At 30.8% G+C, this 14,359-nt stretch overlaps 2 protein-coding genes and 1 long non-coding RNA gene across 11 annotated transcripts; 2 read left to right on the forward strand and 1 right to left on the reverse strand.

The window, feature by feature from the left end:
* The first annotated feature begins 1,326 nt into the window (after positions 1 to 1,326).
* Positions 1,327 to 5,151, forward strand: LOC149882336 (uncharacterized). Its single transcript, XM_090067733.1, has 3 exons — positions 1,327 to 1,576; positions 2,442 to 2,631; positions 2,928 to 5,151. The coding sequence occupies exons 2-3, from the start codon at positions 2,456 to 2,458 to the stop codon at positions 3,559 to 3,561; spliced, it is 810 nt and encodes a 269-aa protein (XP_089923859.1). The 5' UTR covers positions 1,327 to 1,576; positions 2,442 to 2,455; the 3' UTR covers positions 3,562 to 5,151.
* A 2,209-nt stretch (positions 5,152 to 7,360) lies between these two features.
* On the reverse strand, positions 7,361 to 13,322 carry LOC149882337 (uncharacterized). Of its 8 annotated transcripts, none has more exons than XR_016445001.1 (4): positions 13,115 to 13,322; positions 7,923 to 8,015; positions 7,624 to 7,785; positions 7,361 to 7,543 (listed from the first exon to the last, which is right to left on the reverse strand). It is a non-coding gene; the product is annotated as an uncharacterized LOC149882337 (long non-coding RNA). The 8 variants fall into 8 exon arrangements; XR_016444997.1 differs by having other exon boundaries at positions 7,917 to 8,015; positions 13,115 to 13,138; XR_016444999.1 differs by lacking the exon at positions 13,115 to 13,322 and adding an exon at positions 8,453 to 8,487.
* LOC149882338 (uncharacterized) lies at positions 8,656 to 12,254 on the forward strand. 2 transcript variants are annotated; one of them, XM_090066774.1, is made up of 6 exons: positions 8,656 to 9,462; positions 9,565 to 9,656; positions 9,840 to 9,987; positions 10,943 to 11,012; positions 11,231 to 11,508; positions 11,646 to 12,254. In XM_090066774.1, exons 1-6 carry the CDS (start codon positions 8,935 to 8,937, stop codon positions 11,988 to 11,990), a joined length of 1,461 nt encoding a protein of 486 aa, XP_089922900.1. In that variant the 5' UTR covers positions 8,656 to 8,934; the 3' UTR covers positions 11,991 to 12,254. The 2 variants fall into 2 exon arrangements, with proteins under 2 accessions (XP_089922900.1, XP_089922901.1); XM_090066775.1 differs by lacking the exons at positions 8,656 to 9,462; positions 9,565 to 9,656; positions 9,840 to 9,987 and adding an exon at positions 10,254 to 10,701 and having other exon boundaries at positions 11,646 to 12,244.
* Positions 13,323 to 14,359: the final 1,037 nt, after the last annotated feature.

Genomic DNA, 14,359 nt, shown 5'->3' on the forward strand with positions numbered 1-14,359 from the left:
CCTCGCGAATGGAAAGAGTCGTAGATATTAATATTTATATGGATCCATCAGAATCGCTAAATCGTAAATATCTCGAAAGTCGAGCGAAAGAAATAAATGACGAAATACATCGAATCGTTGGTAGAGGGAAGGTTTCGAGCCTCACTTACAAAAACCGAGGTCAATGGATCATCGAATTTCACAACACTAACGACGCTGATGCTTTTATAAAATCCGATATCAAAATAAGTAAATGCAACAAGAGCATAGCAAAGAGAAAAAGAACCGATATAGGATTTTTAATAACAATAAAGTGTGACCCCTTGATTTACGATAAGGAGATACTCGAAGCACTCGACCCTTTCGTAGAAGAATTCTACAACATAACACACACTACATATGAATTCGATAAGAGCCTAAGAGACGGTAGGAGATTATTTCGAGTTAGACTTAGTGTTACATTAGAAGAATTACCACATTTCATTGAAATTGGGGGTGTACGTATCGCGTTGCACTTTGCTGGGAAATCTTTCCTCTGCGGAGTGTGCAAGAACTCACATCCCCCAAACATCAGATGCATCGCGATGAAGAAAAATGAACCCCAGATGAATGAAAGCATAGATACAGAGATAGATGAACCCGACCATCCTGAGAAAAATATGAAAATCAAAGAACCTACAAAAACAGAAACTCTAAACGACTCTACATTAGAATCAAAATATAGAGCAACGAGTTCACCAAAGAACACCGAAGAAACTACCACGAAAACAAAGCCTACCGCAGATGAAATAATAGATGAACTAGTTTCTAAAACGTTTACATCGATTCCCGAAGAAGAACTCAATGCAGAACTTAGAAAACTAACCAGAGAAAATTTCAATTTATATGTACAAAAAGTAAACGAGAGATGCGACAGAGATGAAAGAGAAAGAGAAATAGACTTCACGACAGTAAAATCAAGAACAGAAATTAAAAAAGAGAGACAACAGAAAGAAATACAACAAAAGGCGATAGAAAACAATGAAAAATTTTCAAATAAAAGATCTGGACCTCCACCGACACCATCAAAAAAGGATACTAAAAGATACAATACCTCGTAATAAAAAGACATGAAAACAAAAACGCTAAATATTATTCGACAGTCTCTAAATATTCTCTATTTTTATCTTTATTAACGTATATATTTTAATAACAACAATTTTTTTAATCAGAGGAGGAGATACCAACAGCGAGCAAAAACTCCATAAAAGGCGCTTATTCTCAATGAATTATTCATTCAGAATGAGCGCTCTCCCAAAATGAAGCATCAAAAATTTCGATATAAAAAATTTGGAGAACTTTGAGAGGTTCTCTCTGTGGTGATCAACCCCTCTGAAATTTTTATGACGGAGTTCTGTTGTTTACCGAATTATTATTATTTTATTTTATTATTTTCTCATTATTATTTCACTTTATTTTATTTTATTTTTTCTCTAACTCCGGTAATAGTTAGGCATATAATTGTATTTGTGTGACGAATTATTAACGGAGACGTCAGTAAGGCAAGTAGCCGGATGACGGAAAAAACTGCAATACCATTTCTACACTATTTCTTCAGGTAGGACAATTTCCTTTGTTTTTTGATTTATTTTATTTTAATTTCTACTCAATTATTATAAGGCATACAGTATATAACACTAGTAATATAGTAGTAAGTATATCCAACTTTATCTAGCTATCTTTTAATTGGACATTGACTTTATTAAATTATTTAGGGAGATTATATATTTAAGTTAAGATAGTTATTGTTAAAAACTTTGAGTTGTTTAATTAATTTATATAACATAATAGTAGGTATTACTATTTACTATTTTGCAAGATGCAACGCCATCTATCGAAATTGAATCGAAATATACGAAATTATGACGAAATATACAAAACGTAGACGAAATCAACGAAATTAGTTCGAATTTACTATTTATATTTATATTTTAATTTAATAAAACCTATGTACAAGTAATAAGTACTTTTATGTTATGTTATATTAATTAATTAAACAGGTCAATGTCCAATTAAAAGATAGCTAGATAAAGTTGGATATACTTTGTAATGTGACACAGTTGCTGACTTAAACTATGTCACGTTATAATTTAATTTTCAACTTTATATTGGCATCTAGTAATTGGTCCTAGACCTTAAAACATTATTACTTGACTTTAAATTTTTTAAGTTAAGACAGTTATTGTTAGAACCTAGAACTTGTTTAATTAATAAATATTAAATAATAAGAGGTAATTGTATTAGATAAATTAAATAGTAAATTCGAACTAATTTCGTTGATTTCGTCTGCGTTTTGTATATTTCGTCACAATTTCGTTTATTTCGATTCAATTTCGATATATTTATTTAAATAATTTAATTAAACAAGTTCTAGTTTCCTTTGTTTTTTGATTTAATTTACTAATTTTTTTTTCCTTTCACAGATCACTTATTCAACATGCCAAGAGCTTCAACCAATCCAATTTGGAATTATTTCACTCAGTCTGAGGAAACTGCTCCAGCACCTAAAACCAACAAACATGCAAAGCCAACTAAACTTGCTTCTTGCAATACTTGTAAGAAGACCATAAAAAGGAATGATGGAGCAACTTCTGGATTAATTACACACTTGAGGTAGGCATTTATTTAATTTTTTTAAAAAAAATAAATTTATTGTAATTTTAAGTAGGCATTTATGACATTTTTTAAAATAATTGTTATATAATTTTAAGTAGGCATTTATGTAATTAATTTTTTAGTAACTTTAGTAACTTTAATGTAATTTAAAACTAATTTTTAAACTATTTAGGTTATTTTTTAATTTTATTAAATTTCGATCTAATTTCGTTTATTTCGTCTGAGTTTCGTGTATTTCGATATAATTTCGTTTATTTCGTTTCAATTTCATTAATATATATTTTTTTTTACAGAACTTGTCATGAACACACCCAGTATTTGGCTTACTGCAAAGAATATGATTTGATTAAGAAAGAAGATGAAAGAAAGAGAGTAAGGCAGGAGGAGGAAGCTGCTGAAAAGAATACTCAGTCTCAAAAAGGTGTAGTTAAAAGAAGTCAGTCTCAAGGCACTTTGGAGGACTACACAAGGAGCATCAAGTATTCTATGCAGAGCAAGCAGCAGTTAATGTTTGACTCCCAACTTGTGATTTTGCTAGCATCTTTAAATTTGTCATTTAATGTGGTTGAGAAGCCTGCTTTTAAGAACTTTTGTCAACAATTTTTGCCCAAATATCACATCAAAACAAGAAAAACATTTGCAGAATCAAAGCTTAATAATGTTTATGAGAACTTACTGAAAAATGTCAATGAAGAGCTTAAATATGACCTAAAAAATATTCAGATGGTTTGTTTCACTACTGATGGCTGGACCGCCCAAAATGGAGACCCATTTGTCTCCCTTAGTGTACACTATACAACAGAGGAGTTTGAATTGAAAAAAATTGCTTTGGCTATTGAAAATTTCACAGACAAGAAAACTGCAGCAAACATTTCAGATGCATTTGACAGCATGATTGAACAATTCCCAGCATTGGACAAAACCTGATCAGACAAGTGGTGACAGATGCAGCCAACACCATGAAATCTGCCATGACACAAGAAAGTGACAAAGTGCATGAACATTTTATTTGCCTTGCCTACATCCTCAACACATGTCTCAAACATACTTGCAAAGCATCTCCAGCAATTGATGCTGCCATTCAAAAATGTAAGGAACTAGCAAGGAAAACACATCAGAGCTTTAAGGATCACAAAGAAATTGTCAAGTACTGTATTGAAAAAAATGTTAAAGTAAGAAAGATCAACCAATCATGTGAAACCAGGTGGAACTCAAATTGCATGATGTTGGACTCAATTATACAGATGAAAGATGGCCAGCTACATGCAAAGAGGTCATTGGGTACCTTTGCAGAAGGTCCTTTCACCACCTTCATACCCACAGAAGATGAATTTGATGTGCTACATAAATTGACTAAGTTCCTCATGAAGGTAAAAACTAGTTCAGAAATGTTATCAGCTGACGAGAAACCAACTTTGCATCAAGTGATTTTTTTGTTAACAGCACTCAAAGATAACATTGATGCTGTGCTAGAAGAAATTGTTGGCATACAAAGGTATGTCCCCCTGGCTGTGTTTCTTGAAAGTTTTAAAGGACACCTACTTCAAAGAGTGAGCAATTATGGAGCTGACAACCTAGCCTATGCCATTTGTTCACTGCTTCACCCACTGTTCAGAGGACACCATCTTGAAGTGGAAAGAAAAGTCTGGAATAAAACAACAAATAACTTTGAAGGTACTGGTCAAAATTACAAAGATTACTGGCAGTCTTATTTCGTAAAAGGTCATCCCTCTACTCGTGAATGGAAGGAACAGAGAGATAAATCTCTTGAAGAAATGAGTGCAAGTGCTACAGACTTGGAGCTGGATGATTCACAAGACGATAATTTCCTTGGTAGCGCTCTAAAGAACTTCCAAAAAAGTCAAAACCCAACAACATCAAAGTCAAAAGGGCTAAGCGGTAAACCACCTTTGCAGCACGAATTTGAAATGTTTGAATTATTGCCTAGAGATTGTGATCATAAGGTTGATCCTTTGATGTGGTGGAAAAATAAAGCAGACCTTCTACCAAAGCTTGCAAAATTGGCAAGGCATTGGCTATGCATTCCAGCCACCTCAGCCACCTCAGAAAGAATGTTTTCAACTGGTGGCAAAATTGTTACAGACACAAGACACAACCTAGACCCAGAAACTACCAGCAAACTGTTATTTATTAATGAAAATTATCACAGGGTTGATGCAAACATTAATGAATGGGATCTTAAATGTGTGGAGGAAATACCTGCCTCTCAAGAAGAACAGAGAAATCAAAATAACAAAAGACAAGCACCACCAAATTCACCAAATGCAAGTGTTACTATGAGCCCTCCTAAAAAAAGGGCTTTGTCTGAAGTCATGAAGAAAAAAAAGAGACACAATCCAGACTACAGTGCATCAGCAGAATTAGTGGATGACCCAGATGACCCAGACACTCCAACTCAATCTGCTGAGTCTCAATCTCAACCTGAATGTTCTCAATCTCAATCTATTTTGCAGAAATCCACTTCATCAAAAAGAAAGACAATGGATAAAAAAAAAATGAACAGATCTAAAACATTTGACACAAGTAAAGATGAAGGGAAAAGGAGCATCCTTGATGCTTTAGATGATGATGATTTTATTGATGATGATGATTTGATTTAAATTTGATTTGATTTAAATGTTTCTACTGCAAAAGAAATAATAAATTACAATTTATTTAATTTCATTTCATTTCATTTTATTTCATTTTATAATAAATTAAGGTGAAAATGGGGAAAATAACAAAATTAAATCGAAATATACGAAATTAGAACGAAATAAACGAAATTAAAACAAAATAAACGAAACTATTACTTCTTTTAATAATTTTGTATCTTGTAGGGGAAAATTTTGGGTTTTAAGGGGATTTCGCGAAATTAACAAAATTAACTGAACTAACGAAATAATTTCGACCTTCCAAAATTATATCGAAATCAACGAAATTAGATCAAAATTGTCGAATTTTACTTCAATATGCTGAGTTCTTTCTAATTTCGGTGATTTCGATTTCGAATACCGTCAATCTGAAAATGTGGGTAAAGTATAATTTCGCGAATTTCGAAAAACCGAAATTTTTAAACATTACAAATTCACGAATTTCGAAATTACGAAATTAAAACTTATGTTTAATTTCGTGTCAATTTCGTTACTTTCAATGACCCGAAATTATACGAAATTATTTCGCGAAATTAAACAATCCAAAAAATCGAAATTTCGTTCTCAATTTCGATCCGAAATTGAAACACGAATTTCGTTTCGTTTAATTTCGTCGATTTCGAAGGCCGAAATTCCCATGCTTAGTTCTTATCCACGGTGAATAATCAATAAGTACCTAATGAAGGCGAACCATTTAAATTATTTAACCACAATATCGTAATTATTTACAAAACCTTTTGTTAACTACGATTTATTTCAAATATGAAATTCGTCGGCACACCAACAAGGAAAATTTCCACAAGTTAAAATATTTTGACATTTTATTACTCTTGTAAAAACATCCAATGTACTTTTTGCATACTTCTTTTTTTTCGTGCATTCTTTTTTTTCTTGCACTCTTCTTTTTTTTCTTTTGTTTTCATTGCGCACTTAACGATGTACATAAAAAAATTCGCTGAATATGATTTCTTCAGTGTTTCACCCCGAAAGTGAAACTTTATTATTGGGTAAAAAAATATCAGGATTCTTACGGACATTTCTTATTTCATTTCCATTCAGGGGGTATTACAAAATGACCTGCCTCTCAAAAAAGTTCTATGAACTTAAAACAAAGAGGTTTACTTGAATCAATAAAACAAATGTTTAAACTTTTTATTTCCTTTTCATGTCAATTCTAAAAGAGAAGAAACACTTCCTTGAATGACAAAATGATGTATTTTTACATAGCCATAAAAGAAGATGGTTGCAACTGCGTCAACTCAGATAATCCATGAACCAAATTTTTATGCTTAACTGTAATAAAGAATTGCCAGTTTTTATTATGTTAAGCAATTTTAGTATTTTTCCAACAATTTTTTTCATGTCTTGTACTACTGTATGTAACTTTAGGTTTACATCCGTGGCTACCATTTTCTCAAACGAGAAGTCTATTCGTACTTTAGATTTCTCTGTGGTTACTTTTGTTACGGTTCCTTTTGACCCTCCTGTAGAAAGTTTAACAGTTTCTGATTTTTTTTTTATCTGGTGTAAACTTCTAAATAACTTGTTAGGTAATCTGTAAAGCATGTATAAATGAGTGATTCTTCGGTTCGTAAATTATAGCAGCCGTGGACGAGCACAAAGAGAAATTTTCGAAAATATCCAAAACTGGGGAAAAACTATTTATTTTTGTTATTGTAAAAGTTAAGTATAAATATTTTTGCATAATTATGCAAGCTATGGACGAGTATAGGCATGGGATCTTTGTATATACAACGTAAGATAAGGCATCATTTGTAATAACTCGCAGAATTTATTTTCGTTAAACCGTAAACTTATTCTTATATTCTTTTTTGCTTCCATTGTCTCGAGAACAAAATGTTTCATCTTGTAAAACTACTTGTTATAAACTTTTATACTAATAATTTTATACCATTAACTTATATATAACAAAAAAAGAAACTGTCCCCTCCGTCTGACTGTCCCCTCCGTCTGACTAAAATGAGAGCTCCTTATTCTACGGAGCAATTACTCTAAGCACACATAACGTAGATGGAGTAAAAGGGCCTCATAGCTGAAGTGAAACCAATAGCTTAAAAAATCAAAGAAAAACCAATTCAAAAAAATAATTAACAATACGACGATGAGATAAAATGTTTAAAATGATTTACAGACAGAAAACTTTATCAGGCTGCCAGCGACGACATCATTATGATTGAATCAAGTAAATAACCATGTACTTGTTATGAATTCAAAATGCGAAAGAAATACTCCACCTAAACAAAATAATAAAAGTAAGAATGTTAATAAAAAACAGCTGTTTACTGGTATTGATAAAACATCGATGAACACTTACTTCTAAATGAGCATCATCTGGGAGATCGGTGCAATGCACAGCATTTTTAACTTTATCGACTCCGTATTGCGCACGTAAAGTATGACCACGTAAATGACTAAGTTAAATGACCCAGTTATACTTAAAAGAATTATGATTAGGTTCCAGTTGATTTAACTTAACCTAAATTAAAAATAAAAGTTGATATTAAGTTGAACATCGTAAACTTATTTAAGCATCTTTAAAGTAAAAATATGCGACAATAAACTTAACAAAAAACAAATTAAGATATAGAAATAGAAAGAAAGACAAACCTGTACCGTAGATAGCTTTAATACTCCCAGGAGCATCTTGCTTTTCCCATCAATTCTAAAGCTATCACAGGGCTACTTGTTAAATAATCCAATAAATCTCTAAAAAAGAACCTACATTTCAAAATTTAGTATTAAAAACTTTGAAAGAAAATTATTCAAAAAATATCTACTCAAAAAATGCTTTTCCAATGTGCTTCTCATAAAAAGTCGAAGCTGTGATATGCGGTTCCATGTCACAGCTTCGACTTCGAGCACATAGCTACGTTATTCATAACAACGAGACACCACGCTGTTTAACTTAAAACCAATGTGAAGACGGTCTCTTTTGATCCTGATTGCAAGCTTTTTGTAAATCATTTAGGAGATTAGTTTTGAGGTTGAGAAAAATTTCTTGGTTTAAACTTGAAAATTTATTTCGGCGCTTTTGGATTAACCCCAAAAATGAGCAATTTTTTTAGAGCGATTTTTTTCGAAAATTTTGCAGTTTAAAAAAATGTATCCACTTGCAAAACAAAACAAAAAAGTTATGTAGAAACCTTTTCAGAAAAATGTGTCGTTAAAAACATTTTTCCTGGTCGATCAAAAATAAAATTGTTATTTTTAACCTTATATGCATTCACATGCATTTTTAGAAAGAAGATTTCATTAATAAATAATTCAATCTAAGTTGATTGATCATCAATGGATTGTATTGAAAACAGTCAGAAATGAATTAGATATATATACATTTTTTAGATCTTTTTCTAAAAACTGCAAGCTTTTGAAAACCTTAGCAAATCAACAAAAGAACGATAGATAAAGTTTGCAAGAAAATAAACTTTGAAGCAGATACGAATAAGAAATATTGAAGGAAAAAACATTCTCACTTACCTTTATGAGTAGAAAAGATCGTTCAGTGTGTTTACATTTCCTTAACAACGTGTTTTAGAATTAAAGTGTTTCTTTATTTGCCTTCCTTGTTTTAAAGAATTAGAAAAAGTAGATTGCAATCTAATTGCACTCAAAACTCATAACTGATATGTTTAGTGGCTTTAGGATACCAACTATATTTATAACGTTCCTCTTTCTTCGCCAAGCACAAGCGACAATACCAGATGAGATCGTGTTTTGGCCCATCAAACCTTTTATATATTTTGATGAAAATGACAATGTCACCGGGATCTTACCCTTGTTTTATGAACGATTAGAGCAATTGTGCAGTCCTCAAAATAAACTTGCTAACTTTACTTTAATGAATAAGAAGTTTACTGAACAAGGGTTTTATGGACTTTTGGAGAACGCAAACTATAATACCACGGAACTGAAGTATATTTTCGGAAACAGAACAATATGGTTTCCAGTTTTCAGGGACGTAGAGGAAAACACTTTGTATGCTAAAAGTTTAAGTTTGAGCTTGTTCATGAACTCAGAAAATATCGCGGTGATAGCCCACCGAAGTAAGATAACAATTGTCTACAAAGCATTCCAAGCTATCATAAGAAGCTATCAAATTGGCTCGTTTGCTTTAGGATTTATTTTACTCTTCTCAACGGTGGTGTGGATATTTGTAAGTGGCTTACTTTCTATCTTAGCAAACTGAAGTTAATTACGCAAATTATGTCTAGTTTACTCCTATTGATTAACTGAAGAGATTTTTTTTCTGTCGTAGGAATGCATAAGAAACAGCGACTTCAGCAAGTGGTTTCTTGTAGGATTCGGAACAAGCATTTGGTGGACCATTGTTACATTAGCGACTGTTGGGTAAGAGACGTTTTAACACATTAAAGCCTCCAACATCTTATATAAACAATCTGACTGACAGTTTTAGCACGCAAAAACAAAACATTTCTGGTAACTCATGTATTTGTAATGCTAACATTAACTTGAAAGTACAACTTTTTAGCAACACCAATGTTACAATCGAAAAATATAATTTTCTTTTAGGTATGGCGACATAGTTCCGAAATCAGTGATCGGTCGATTTTTTTCGATATTATGGATGATAATAGGAATCTTAATTATCTCTGCATTAACTGGAGCATTCAGCTCAACAATCACAACTAATTCTTATTTGAGTATACAAGACAAAAAGGTTCATGATTATCTAAATATTGAATTATATAGTAAACCGTTCTATAACCATGTTTTTCATTTTTAGATCAACAAAAATTAAGTTAAGTTTATGTTAATGTTAACTGTACAGAAAAATAAAAAAATATGGCTTTCAACTTTTCATAAAACTACTTACTTAACATGTGGTAAAAAATTATTTAAATAAGTTTTTAAGAAAATTAACAAAGGGAAAAAAACGGCGATTAGATTTTTTGTGATTTCAAGATTTTTAAAGTTGGTTAACGATTGTAATTCCATTGTTTGAAGTTGTTTAAATCAAAAAAATTATTTTGGACTGTATCATTTGTTTCACTTAAAACTTTAATTCAAAACAAACTTTATTTGAAAAAAAAACTAAAAAAATCTAAAATGTGACAATCAAAAAATTGTTTAGAATTCCTTCAGAAAATCCATAGAATTTTTCAATTCAATGGGAAACTTCATTAAGATTCGAATACTTCATTAAGATTCGAATACAAGTTAGAAACAAAACTTTTTGTCCTGTGTATACACTTTTTGGAGTTATTTTAAGACGTCTTTTTCAAGTACGTTTCTTCAAAAGAAATTGCGGAAGACTTATAGTAGCATTTTGATGAAAATACAAAACCTTATACATAAGAAATACAGACAAACATTATACAAGACAAACACATATAACTATTATATAAAATAAAATGCATATATACTAAGTATGGTAAGTAATATATTATCTTATAATATATATTAGTAATATTAAATATTATGTAAATGTAAAAAAAAAAAAAAAAAAAATTTCTGACAGATTTCTAGTTTAGGGAGTTGAATTAGTCATCATAAAAAAATGTTTAAAAAAATATGCATAAAATATGCAAAAAATATACATAAAGTATGCAAAAAATATGCATAAAAGTAATAGTTATACAAGTTTCTGAAATACTTTAAAATCTTAAAAATAGATAGCTGTTTTGGCAAACTCTGTGGAATCAGAAATTACTCAAAGCAACTATGGGTCAAGTCCGTTAAAAGGTATAAGTTATTGGCATTTGAAGAATATTCGCTTAAAACTTTTTCCAGAAATAATGAAATAATTATTCATGATTTCTTTTTCAGAAAAGGCTGAGTGAAAGAAAATAAATACAAGTTAATGCACTTTTATTCAAATGAGTGTACATAATAACAAATCTAAAAAAATTCTAACAAGAAAAGGTATTTTCATAACTAAAAATTTTATTTTAAATATATAGACTTCAACTCTTACGATGATATTTTGGATGCTGTGAACTCAAAGGCAGCTGATTATGGAGTTCTTAACGTTGATGCTTTGGTATACATGGATTACAAAAAAAAATATCCATATATTGTTACTGTACAGTTGTTACCATTGAAATCACCAGTCCTAATGTTATATGGGAATGATACCAACTTAATGCAGTCAGGAGATGACGATGTCTCAAAATGCATAGAAAAATCAAAAGAAAAAGTGCTAAGTGATGTCATCCAAAAATTTTACAAAATTTCACTTGTAAGTATTAGAAAACTTTATTTAGTTAGAAGAATCTTTCTGAAGTCTGATTTCAGTAAGAATTCATTATCTTTAATCACAATCACAATATTACTAGGTTGTTTAAACTTAATGCTGATATATATATTTTTCTTTAGATTGACAATGAGTATCCCCAAGATTTAAAGGATTTTATTATGGAAAATGATTTCATACAATACCCAGGAATAGCCATTTTATCCTTAATATTTGTGCTTTTGATGAAAGATCTTGTTCAATTTATCTATAAAACATGTAAAGGGCAAAAAAACAGTAAAAATGAGAATAATAACACAGATCTTTCTTTGGCTGTCATGTCTAATCGCCATTCAGTTAGTGAAAAGAAATACATTGATAAAAATGACATCAACAAAGATATATCAATGATTAAAGAACAAATCATGAAGTTAAACGCTATGAGTATGTATAAACAGAAATGTCCAGTGTGCTCATGGCAAATGTAAAACTCCTGGAAATAGTTTTTTTAATCTATAGGAAGACACAGGCATTGTTTTTACAGATGTTTAGCATTAAAATTTTGAATTTATTGTTAAAAAAAAAACAAAAAAAAAACATGCAGAAGAAAAAGATCAATGTTTCTTTCAATTATGAACTTCATTTACCAAAAATGGTAAATATTAGAAATAGCATTGAAAATATAAAATTGTATTAAAAATAAATTTTTATTTGAGAATATATATATCATTTAATATATTTACAAATATTAAACTTAATAATAATTGATATAAGTATTAAAATTAGTTAAAATGTTTTTTTTTTAATTAGTGTTGGGTCAAAAGTAAAATTAGCGATATCTCAAATTTTAACCAATATGTTGTGTCTATCGTTTTAACTTTAATTTAATGTAAGAAATTTGTTACAAATTTATTTCCCGTATTTTATAAACAGGGATTAAAATCAGAAAAATAGTTTTGTTTTGGATTTCACTGCAGGTCTAAAATGCTTTTTCTGATTTTTGTTATTATAAGAAACAAGTCTGAATATGCTTCTGTTTTAAAAATGTTTTTTTAATTTATTATGGTTTCTAATCTATTATGGTTTTAATCTATTATGGTTTAATTTATTATGGCTTCTTAGGTTCCTTATTAGGATAGAAAAAAAAAAGCGAAAAGAGATAAAAATGGTTAAACTTGTTTCTAGAGGTATGGTGCTTGGGCCAATTTAATTTTAAAATTAGGAAGTTGGTATGTGTGATAAGTGAGACATATTTTAAACACTAAAGATAAAGTTTGGTTAACACACTTATATAAGTGTGTCAAATTTTAATAATTTTGATGCTGTGCTAATTTACAAAGTTTTTGTTAAAAAAGGAAATATATTTTTTAAAACATCGGAGCCCATTGTTTTAACAAAATTTTGTTTGGAAAAATAGTGCAAAAGTTTTAAGACTATTGAATATAAATTTATCATTGGACTGCTGTTTGTGATGTAAAAAAATAAAGATATTATTGCTGTAGTTCTAAAGTATGCATTAATATCAAAACAACACTAAACTAAAATGTACTTTCAATGAAAACTGATTGCTGCAAAGGTAAACTTTTTAATGAGGAACTTACTGCATTCTCACCTTCTTGGGACTTTGTAATAAAGTTGTTTAAATATTTCAAAGCAAAAGTATAATGATTTTAAAAGTGCAGTTTCCCATAGCTCAATTAACCCAAAGTTTGGTGCATCTTTACTTAGAAGGACTTCCCTGAATTCTAATGTTTTTGTTCTTGAGGATCTTTTTTTTACAGTTTTTGCCTCATGCTACTCGGAGATCATATAAAAGGCATAAAGCGCAAAATACTTAAATTTTTTTGATATATTTTACGTATCTTTTTCTTGCTTAATTACATTTTAGTTATAGTTAAAGGCAAAAGTTCATTATAAATTTGTGGAAATTATGCAAGCTATGCGAGAGCCCCCAAAAGTCAATGAGGTCCATCGCAAAAGACCTGGATGTTTCAGAAGCCACAATTCGAAGGACTATTTATTCAAAACATTTGCTACAAGTCTCATGGAATGAGGAGAGGCCAGTTTATGTCCGAGACTACCAAAGCAAATTGTTTGATAAGGTCCAAGAGGCCTTTAAACAAACTGAATCATCCTGGTGAGCAAGGCATGCTTCGGTTTTTTTAGATGAGGAAAACTTTGATTAAGATAAAAAAGTAAACAGAAGAAATGATAGATGGCTGCGTGATGACCCTTGCAAAGTTCCAACAGTCATGTACATAAAATTTCCTGGAACTGTTATGGTTTTGGGGGTTTTTAGCAACGAAGGACATGTGATGCCATCACACTTCTTTCTGCAAGGGGTAAGAGTCACTTTGGCTGGTTACATTGAAGTCTTGGGTACTGTTGTTAAGCCTTGGATCGATAGAGTAAGTTTTATGGAAGGCCTTGCATTTTTCAACAAGACTCTGCATCAGCACATAAGGCTTAAAACAATCAAGAATAGTTGGCGGACCATTTTATGATCACATCACTCCAAACTTGTGGCCTCCAAACTCTCCAGACCTGAATCCGTTGGATTATTATGTGTGGGTCGTCGTTGAGAGAAATGTTTATAAACATCCCCACAACACCAAAGATTCTCTGAAAGAATCAATTGTCCGAGTAATAGACAACATAGATGAGGGCAGGGCTGTAGAGTCGGTAAGCTGCTGTTCCGACTCCGACTCCTTGATTTTACCATGGACCGACTCCGACTCCCGACTCCCGACTCCGACTCCCGACTCCGACTCCGACTCCTTCATAAGTAACCAATTTTTAACAACAAATATACTGTAGTAAAATGTTAACATTGGCTATTTCATCATTATGATACAAG

Source organism: Hydra viridissima, unplaced genomic scaffold, assembly GCF_058129835.1.
Source record: "Hydra viridissima isolate aposymbiotic clone 2 unplaced genomic scaffold, HvirCarnegie_v1 scaffold_11, whole genome shotgun sequence".
Classification (NCBI taxonomy): Eukaryota; Metazoa; Cnidaria; class Hydrozoa; order Anthoathecata; family Hydridae; genus Hydra; species Hydra viridissima.

Coding starts and splice junctions, on each gene's coding strand:
- LOC149882336 (XM_090067733.1), top strand. CDS start 2,456: ATGCCAAGAGCTTCAACCAATCCAATTTGGAATTATTTCACTCAGTCT. Junction 2,632..2,927: donor GGATTAATTACACACTTGAG/GTAGGCATTTAT, acceptor TTTTTTTTACAG/AACTTGTCATGAACACACCC.
- LOC149882338 (XM_090066774.1), top strand. CDS start 8,935: ATGTTTAGTGGCTTTAGGATACCAACTATATTTATAACGTTCCTCTTT. Junction 9,657..9,839: donor GTTACATTAGCGACTGTTGG/GTAAGAGACGTT, acceptor ATTTTCTTTTAG/GTATGGCGACATAGTTCCGA. Junction 9,988..10,942: donor TGAGTATACAAGACAAAAAG/GTTCATGATTAT, acceptor TCTTAAAAATAG/ATAGCTGTTTTGGCAAACTC.